General features: G+C 45.6%; 1 protein-coding gene across 1 annotated transcript; it reads right to left on the minus strand.

The window, feature by feature from the left end:
- Positions 1-2587: 2587 nt before the first annotated feature.
- LOC119379606 (DNA excision repair protein ERCC-6-like) lies at positions 2588-8971 on the minus strand. Its single transcript, XM_037648912.2, is given in 4 exon segments — positions 2588-4970; positions 4973-6338; positions 6340-6692; positions 8822-8971. Coding segments are annotated over 4 exon segments (3459 nt in total). The 5' UTR covers positions 8889-8971; the 3' UTR covers positions 2588-3297.
- Positions 8972-10059: the final 1088 nt, after the last annotated feature.

Here is a 10059-nt window from a genome sequence, read left to right on the forward strand (position 1 = left end):
CCTCAAGCATTTTCGCCTCCACCGAAAATGCGGCCGCTGTGGCCGGGATTTGATCGCACGACCTTCGAGTCAGCAGTCGAACACCTTAACCACTAGGCCACAAAGGTGGGTCTAGCATTAACACTGAGCTGAATGCAAAAATTACAAGAATTGGGGCACCGAAACAGTAGTTATACACCTTCAAAGGTCAAAGCCCGAACAGACTGTGAGATAACGCTCTCTTTTGCATTTCGCTCTGCCAGTAACGTCACTGGTTGCTTCCAATCATCGCATGCCTCTTGTAGAGATTTACCGGAAGTCTCATCTCATGATAGCCTTTAAAAGCCATTGCACAGCATACCTAGTGTCACGTTGCAATTTATTTCAAAACATATTTAAAAGCAGAGAACCTTTAGCATCTGACAATGTGCAAAGAGTGAGTGAGTACGAACTTTATTCAGGTCCTGAGGTGAAAGAAAGCGGTGCCGAAAGCCCCGTCAATCAGTCCGGCGGCTCCACCCAGGTCGGGGCCGGTAGACAGAGTCCTTCGGCGACGGCCCTCTGGACAGCCTTGAGCTGAGCGATGAGCTCTGTGCTTTAAAGCGCTGAGTCCCATGATGACTGGTCAGAAAAATCTGTACCCGCGTTGGCAGGGCACAGCCAGAGCATGTGCTCGAAACTGTTGTATTCGTGGCCACAGTGCGAGCATACAGCAGGAAAGTCAGGATTGATCCTGCTTAGTGTCGTCGGTGTTATGTATGTTCGAGTCTGCAACTGTCTGTAAGTGATTGCTTGTGCTCTGTTGAGCTTTGTGTGAGGAGGAGGAAAAGTTCGACGTCCTAACCTATGATGAGAGGTGAGTTCGTGGTATGACACGAGCGGGTCTTTGTTATCGAGGTTCCTGCAGGCTGCATTGAAGCGAGGGGGTGGACCGCAGGCGCGGAAAGTGAGCTCTCGCGCCAGTTGGTGTGCCCGCTCGTTTGGGTTGCAGGAAGGAGATCCGGAAATGTTTCCCATGTGAGCCGGGAACCATGTAATGTGTGAGGACGGAAAATTATCTTCGCCCCTTTCTTGGTAGAAGAGCTTGTTGACAACTGTAGCTGCCTTCGAAGAGACGAGGGCAGCCGAAAAAGTTCTTATGGCTGTTCTGGAGTCCGAGTAAATGATAGAGGCTCCCGTGCAGCTTTGAAGGGCCACCGCAATGGCCATTTCTTCTGCTTCGTGGGTGAAGTTGGTAACTACCGTGGCTGCGTTGACGAGCGAGCCATGGGCGTCCACCACGGAGACGGCGTAAGCGCCTCGATTCCAATATCTTGCAGCGTCAACAAAGAGGACTTGCGTTTCGTTGCGCATGATCTTGGCGAGTATGGCCTTGGCTCTCGCTTTTCTCCGTCCTTCGTTGTGGGTCGGGTGTATATTTCTGGGAATCTGATCAACTGTTATCGCTATGTTTTTATAATTTTTAGCACACAATAGTGTAGCACAGCTGGGACCATAAGAATGTTATGCGAGACTTCGTGTGTCAAGGCAATAAAAACATAGTCACTGGCATCGCTGTCTTAAGACCAAACGTCACTTCTAATGGTAAAAGTCGCTGTTGGTTGTCACTGTAGTCAGAGCAGAAGGTGGTTTCTCTGGTAAAATAAAACTAACTGCTTTGTTTTCAGTTCTACTTGCATTACAATATTACCGCATCCTACTGTAATAGAATAACCCATGAAAGCATTGTGTCACAGGGTCCGTTTAAAGGGCATTCATACGAGGTAGAAATCCTCGGGAGACAAAGGAATTGGGATCACGTGACCGCGACGTCACGGATTAGTGAGTGGGCACGACCCCCCCACACTTCCTCGGGGGACACGGGGGAACCTCTTCCCCGACAGGACAAACAATCCCCCGCCAGTGAGGGATATAGTGGAATTTCGGGCGCTTGTTTGGCCACATTGGTTGTCTGCAGCTCGTCAGTGCAAGCCACCAGAGTAGTCTAGTAACACTGATCTCCCCCTCCGTTCGCCTCGTCCATGTGAGTGGGGGACATTGGTGGAGACTTCTCCTTGCGAGCTGACGTCATTAGGCTCTGCCTTTATCCCCCGAGGATTTGTCCCCCGTTTGAATACCCCTTTAAGAGGCATAAAGCCAACATGATTGTCCAGTCTGCTATTACACACAGTCACTGATGCATTTAGGTAGAATGGTTGTACATGTCTACGTGCTCTTGCAAGCCTTCACGAGTATGAAATGCACTTTGTGCCCAACTTGTTTATTGCTGTTCAGCAGTGCATGCAGTCGCTTTCTATCCAGCTAGAGCATTCTCTGGACGCAGCCAGCAGTGTTTAAAAGCCATTTTGTGTCATTTTCAAGACAAGAACTAGGCCGAACTTACCGTCATGAGCACTAACATTTTTCCAGGGTTATTATAATGATGGTTCATTGAAATTTAGCGCCAGTTCTAGAACTATGATGCAATAAGCCATAGAGCCAAAATGACGAAGTGACAAGCGAACAAGTTCAGGTGTCTGCAATTTCTGACATGCAGTGCTTAAAAGTAAAGCATTTGGGAAACACCAGTTTGGCACATTCCTGCAAGAATGAATGCTCCTAATAAGACTGAGCAAAACATTTTGTGCAATCTATTTTAGTACAAGTCACGCAAATAAAGAGAAAAAGCTGCAGAACAGAGATGCACTTTCTTGTGCAGCCTTCCAGCAACATGGACACTTTTTATATTCCAACACAATAAAGAACTGCAATGTAAAGAGACCCCATTCACGTGAGCCCTACATAAAATACTTGTCACTACATAAAATACAAATAAAAGTTTTATGAAATATATAATGCACAACATAAAATATTTATCAAGCCCATGCAAAGTGGTCATGATAGAATGGAGAACTAAGATACAAACTACAACATTTACTCCTCCCTTCTCCTTGCTTGTAACTATATATTCATTTTTTCCATTCCAGGAAGGAACAAATGAGGCTAATGTGGGGCAGGTGCTCTTGGGAGAATGCTTAAAAAGCCTCTTCCCATAGTAGCATGACAAAGTTACCAACAATACACAAAGAAATTACCTTCCTATATTTTTGGAACAGTATTCACTTTACATGTCAATATTACACATTTGTGATAGAGGTGTCCAAAGTTACCATGCTTTTAAGAACACCGCTACTACGGTAAGCTTCCAATAATTTAACAAGCATAAATAAACATGGCAGGAAACATCTGTCAAAATTTTGTGTATTTACAATTTCTGCATATTGGGAAGAACTTAAAGCAAGCAAGGGCAATTGCAAAAGAAAACTTTTTACAGGGCATTCAAGGTCTTTCATCATCACTGTCTGTGATCACAAATGGTTTCTTCAGGCGTCTGCGAACTACCACATCATCATCATCGGAACTTGATTTGGCAGCATCCTCTTCATCCTCCGATGATGACACCACATGAACAGACGTTTGCCTTGAGTGAGAGGCTGAGGTTTGTTGCACTTTCAGTGGTGTCACATCCACTTCAGCATATTCTACCGACTTGGCGAGGGCCTCCTGGAAGGGACTTGGTGGCATCTTTTGGCATTGTGACGGTGAAAATTTCTGTGGTGAGCCTACAAAAAATGGTGCAATTCGCTTGGGAGGAGTAGACAGTGGTGTACTATGGAGCCTTGGCTGGCTGAAAGATGCCCTCGCAGGAGAGGAAGGACTGCTTGCTGCCATTCTGGGCAAAATATTCTGCGGTGTGCCAAGACCCCTTTGTGTGGCTCTGGTATCACTGTCGCTTTCCTTCTGCAGGACAGATGGAGAAAGCTGCAAGTGCTTTGCCTCAGTCTGGAAAAAGAATGACTGATTAGGGGAATTCAACAAACGCTTTTTGAGATGCCTCTTTCCTTGTTCAGTGGTGCACAAAGATTGGCCAAGAGTGTCCTTGTTAACCTCTCCACATGCTGACTTATGAGCACTTTTGTCAAAACGGTCTTGTAGAGTTGACTTAGAAGTGAGATTGTCTTCCTCTTCTCCTAAAAGAGAAGGCAATTTGCTTTGTTCTGTTGTATTGTGCTTGTCCTGCACTGAGAGCATCAAATTCGAAGGTGACACATGCAGTTCTTCAAATGAACGCTCAGCAATTAGATGTTCATCCTTGATGTGCAGTTCCTCATCTGGCTGTTCCACATTCACAATTTCACACTCTGCATCATTTCCAAGCTGATCTTCAGTCTTTGCAAAAACTCTCTCATCAGCTGTACTTAATGCAACAAAAGCTTGTTTCTCCATCTTGGAACTTTCACTGCTGTCCACTTCTTCAGGAGCATCCGACAACTCCTCATCTGTGTCTATAACGATAGAGTCCATATCTTCACTAGGTGGAAAGAGCTCTTCCTCTGAATCATCAACTATGATGCTAACGCTGTTTTCCGAGGTCTGGACTGTCATGCAAGCCAATGACTTGTTAAGCGAGTCGACACCATCAATACGGACATCATCATCGTCGTCATCATCGGGCACCACCAAAGCCTTGTTCCACTTGGATGACATACCTTCATCTTGGTCATTATGCTCACTAAGGAACACATTTTGCTTGGGCGACCTCGCTCGTTGCTCTGTTGGTCGAGATTTCACAGCATTGTTGACAGGCACAGTAAAGTACTTCTTGTTTTGAATCTCATCTAATGCCATATCACTCTCCACTGTGAGCAGATGTTGAGCCATCCTGGCACGCTCCTTTACCCGCTCTATTTCTCCAGGCACAAATTCATTTTTTGCAGCTTCCCGAGATTCTTCGGAGAACATGAGGTCATGATGACTGATACCAAAGATGTTCTTTCTTTGCAGAAGAGCAATGTGATCATTAAGAGCAGGGTTTGCGTCTTTGTCCCATGAGTGCATCTGAGAAAGCTGGACCTGGGTACCAGAGTAGTTAGGGTTTTCAAGACTAAAAAGCTCCCTCAGCTCTTGTTTTGTGAAGTATCGCATGGGGTCATTTTGCTTTCCAGTTGTTGCTTTATGATAGAATCCTTGAATATCTGACGCCGATAAATCTTTTCCTCAACTGTGCTGCATGTTATCAAACGATACACAACAACATTTTTTTGTTGTCCTATGCGATATGCACGGTCAACAGCTTGAGCATCCGTTGCTGGGTTCCAGGAAGGATCATAAATAATGACCCTGTCAGCAGCAGTCAAAGTGAGCCCAACACCTCCAACCTGAGTGGTAAGAAGAAACACTTCAGCATTGTCCTTGGCTTGAAACTGTGTGACTATGCGGTCACGGTCACACAGTTTGTTGATTGTACCATCAAGTCGAGTAACTCTGAAGCTCCTGTTAGTGAGAATTCGACTAATAATATCCAAAATCTTCCTTGACTGTGAGAAAAGTAGTGTGCGATGACCTTCAGCTTTGAGAATTGTCAAAAGCTGCAAAACAAATGTCATCTTTCCAGACTCTTCAAGCAAAACATCATCTGCTACATCTCCAATAGACACTGACTTTCCTTCTTCCTTTTTGAGAAATTCTTCAATTTCTTCACTTGTCATGTCGTCGTACATTCCCATTTGAACACATGCTCGCTTTGAAAGAAGCCTTGGATGATCACAAATTTTTTTCAGCACAGTCAGCTGCACAAGGGGAGACTTCTTAGTCATGAGGATATTGGCTACTTCATCAGACTCTAGGAACTCCCGATATATTTTTTTCTGTAGCTCAGACAGGTATATCCAAATGACAAGGTCATTTTTCTTTGAAGAGAAGGTTAGCTTAGGGTGCAGAGCTGCCTTTTCATCTTCACTGTTCTCTTTGTTCGCATACGCTTCTGCCTTTGTTCTCCTCAAAAAGTACGGTTGTATCAAACGACGTAGCTGCTTTGCTATCTCAACACCTAAAAGCCTCTCTCCTGTAGTGGCATCTTTTTCACGTGCCCTGTTGATAGGGGTCTCATACTGGCGCTTAAATGTTGCCAATGAGCCGACAAGTGCACCTTGGTGTGTAAAGTTGAATAGAGCCCATAGCTCTTGAAGATTGTTCTGAATGGCTGTACCTGTAAGTACAAGCCGGTTCTTAGCTGGAATCTCGTAGATGGCTCTTGTTGTTTTAGTTGGGTTTTTGATCTTGTGGCCTTCATCAAGAATCAGATAACACCAAACAAATTGTTGGCCATTTTTGGTACAAAATTCTTGATGGCTTGTTTGTGCCAAGCCATAGCTTGTCAAGAGGACACCACCACGTCGCTGCACCCTTGCCAGGTTTCTCTCCCTTTCTTTTTTGGATCCAGAGTGGTATTCATACACATCGATGCCTGGTGCCCACACTGCAAATTCTTTCTTCCAGTTGGCAATTAGGGACACAGGCATAATGATCATGACACTCTTAAATCATATCACTGTCAAACATGCCTGAAAGAAAGGCAATAACTTGAATAGTTTTGCCTAAGCCCATGTCGTCGCCTAGCACACCACCACGTTTCTTGAGGTGTAACTCCCACATCCATAGCAAACCCATCCTCTGGTAAGCATAAAGTTTTCGCTCGATGGCTTGACAAAGGTAGAAACCGTTGCCAATTTCAACCATGTCACTCTCACAAGCTTCTTGGGCTTGCTCGCTTTTCAAAAACTCTCGCATCTTCTCCATTTTGGCTTGGAGGCGTTCATCGGCTTGATACTCGGCAGCTCTTTCGAAAGCCTGTAGAGCTCCCTGGACGTCACCTTGCTTCAGAAGCCTCTTGCCTGAAAGAGTTGAAAAGGACATGTTTTATGAAAAACTCTTTTTAAAGGGTTCTCTATTCTCATGGTAGCCGTAACAATTCCGGCCCATACTTTTATCATGGCTGTTGCCTCCTACTGGGTGCTTAAGATCATGTGGCCAAATAGGCAGAGCAGAAACTGGTCTTCAGTTAGCGGGAACTAGCATTCCTCCTAGATATGAAAATCACTCACACATTCCTAAGACTACGGTGCTTTGCACTCATGACTTTAGCTGCTGTCGCTCTACACAAGCTGCCAATCAGATGCTACTGGAAATCATACAGAAATTCTAATGTTCTGACTTGTGTTGCAGAATTCTGGTGCCAGACTCCAGGGTCAGCAAACAGAAGTCTCAGGAGCACCTTGAACATGCTCAAGATAATGATGTGGGAAATATACAGAATCTCCAGCATACTGAGGGCACAAAACTGAATTTTAGAGCAGTCTGTGGGCTGAGGCCTTGGCAAGGTATCCACCCATGGATCAGTCCCAGTTTCAGCTTTAAGCCTATTTGAAGTGGCTGCAGTTCTTGCATTAGTTCAGGGAGTGCAGCACTATTTTATTGTTTCTCGGTATAATGTGTGCCCTCTGCACTGGCCTACACCTGCTTGTGAGGAGGTGCGGGCAAAGTGTAGCGACATGCCTGCCCAACATCCAAGCTTGAAGTGCATGACTGCAGCCAGCTTGTGCATTTGTGTCGATGGTGTTCTGCAAAGTGTTTTAATGTTAATAGATTTCTCTGCCTCTTTTGACCATTTTCATACTATCATCACTGATACGAAAGATATGTGCTCTTGCATAACTGAGTTGTGGGGCTTGTTTGTCGATGAATACCAACTACTTTTAGATGCATGCACTGTTGAGCAAAAGCTTTATGGTGCGCCTCAGGGCATGGATGCTCTGGGGAAGGATTTAGGAAAGATTGTTTCCTGCATACATATACTCCTGCAGTGGTAGTGAGAGAAGGCTCCAGTACTTGCGCTTTTGGACAAAAACAGGAGTGAGACTATCGACATACATGTATCACCACTTCGATGCTCCTACATTATATGCTGTACTCCGAGAAATCTCCACTTAAATATCCTTACTATATCGAATCAGATGTTGTCAAGTGCACGATTCCTTTTATAAGCGTTCAGCTACTCATTCACATTGACACCCATCGTCAATTATTTCTGTGCAATTTTATGTTGCCTGCAATGTGAACGTCTTTTTTGAAGACAACAAAACACCTATGTCTATAACACTCCTTCAAACAACTCTTTCATCCGGTGCCGCGCCTTTGACCATGCCGCAGGAGCTTGTTCCGGAAAATGCATCTTATGTCGAAAGGCGCCACTGCAGGTGGTTGGTGTTTCACGTTTCTGCTCAGCCGCAAACAAGCAAACAGGCCAGGCCACGACCATGCAAACGCTGCTGCCGCAGATCCCGACCTCGTGCACTCAGCCGTAGTACGACTTTCCCGAGATGTCACGGGCCGCGAGAAGCAATGAGATTCTTTCCTACCGACACTTACAGGCATGCGTCCTGTGCCGGCACTCTCTAAATCTCGGGAAAGTGAAACTATTTCGAAAGGGATGTTCGAAAGTACGAATCCAGACGCTCAAACCACGGGTTGTTTCGAGGAAGAACACTGAGAAAGGCTGTGGCGGCAGAGAAGTAATGCTCCTCAGAAGCTATGACCATATGTGCCAGACGCTCGAAACGCTGACAATGTCTGCATTGTTAAATTCACTTTGAAAATATTCGTGCAGGGCTAGTGTCGGCACTGCACTTGAAGTGATACTGCACAGCCAAACTGAAGAGACTTGGTTATCGCCTTTGCTGTCCTCGAGGAGCCGCCAAAGTATATTAAATAAAACCACGTTACTTGCATGTAGTTCACACACAGATTATCGCTTCTCTCGTGCCTGGCAGAGGAGATTGTAAAGCAAATGGCAGCTCGACTAACATGCGATGTCACTCGATCAGATACTTCAAACGAGATTCGAACAGTACGCGACGAAAAAAAAGCATACAATTAGCGTTTTACAAAAAGAAACGAAAGGAAAACCCCCCGGACTTCTGCAACAACAGTCAGGACCTTGTCACATTGTCTATATGTCACTTACCTTCAGACTTGTGGAGCTTGAAAAGCGAGGGCTTTTCTTCGCCGTCTCTTTCGGCAGTCGAAGCCATGACAGTACAACGCAAGGGGAGGCCATGACAGCGAGGTATTGCTGTACAAATTGCAGCCTGCAGGCCTTTCACGAAGACCGTTTACGAGAAAGCATGTTAAAAACACATGCACTTTGGCCATCTTTGGCCGGCAGTGAAAACGGTTCGCACCGACCGCCGCACGCAACATGCGACCGGCGCCTCTCATGGGTTTTTGAATACAACCGTTTCGATTGGCTTGGCTCTGCGCTTGCGCAGCTTTCGCGCGCCCACCCCCACTGCGCCCACGACCATACCCACGAGATCCCACGAGGCGCTGCTGCTGCCAAACTATGCCAAGCGATGATGATGGTTGTAATTTGTAACAATTGTAACGCCGTGCCTAACGCCTAACTTATTGACCACTTACTTGAGCTGCAAAATTTTTGCTATGACGTTATTTTTATATTTTAGGCATACATACGTATGGCAACTATGCTTTCTCAAATTTTTCGCTTGGTTTTGCGAGCCAAAAGACGTCACGACCGCCATATTCGTTATTTTTTTAGCGGTTTTCAAGTGATGGCAGCGATAACTCGGACAAGTGCACACACGTGTACTTGCAGTGCTTGCAGTGTTTGCATTGCTCCGTGAGGTTGTATTTTCGGTTAGAGCCATGTCTTCGAGCGTAATAGTTGCTGGCCTTGCTCTTGCCGCTGTGGGATTTACAGGGCGTGCGCTGCTACGCTCATCGAGAGCGTGGTCGAAAACGCTGCAAGAAAGCTTGAAGAATTTGCCCACCGCCGAATCCTTTGCCGGTTCGAAGTACTACAAGGGCGGTTTTGAAACGAAGATGAGCAAGCGAAGCTGGTCTCATCCTTGGTGAGCCCTTCCGCAAGCAAATCGAAGCTGAAAGATGCCCACAAGAGGATCATGCTGCTCAACCATCCAGATCGTGGAGGCTCTCCTTACCTGGCTGCTAAAATTAACGAAGCGAAGGACTCTTGAGAGCGGCAAGTCAAAATAGCTGCAGACACTATTACATTTGCACAACTTTGGCGATGGACCGTAGTGTTTCTTCCATGGTGATGTAGGCGCTTCATCAAATGCATGACCATGATTGGGATTGTGTTGGACTTTATTAAATGCTTTTAGTATTGATGTGCAAGCAGCTGTAATTGAATTTCGAACAAAACTTTGAGTCATGAAAACT

This window comes from Rhipicephalus sanguineus, chromosome 1 (assembly GCF_013339695.2).
Source record: "Rhipicephalus sanguineus isolate Rsan-2018 chromosome 1, BIME_Rsan_1.4, whole genome shotgun sequence".
Classification (NCBI taxonomy): domain Eukaryota; kingdom Metazoa; phylum Arthropoda; class Arachnida; order Ixodida; family Ixodidae; genus Rhipicephalus; species Rhipicephalus sanguineus.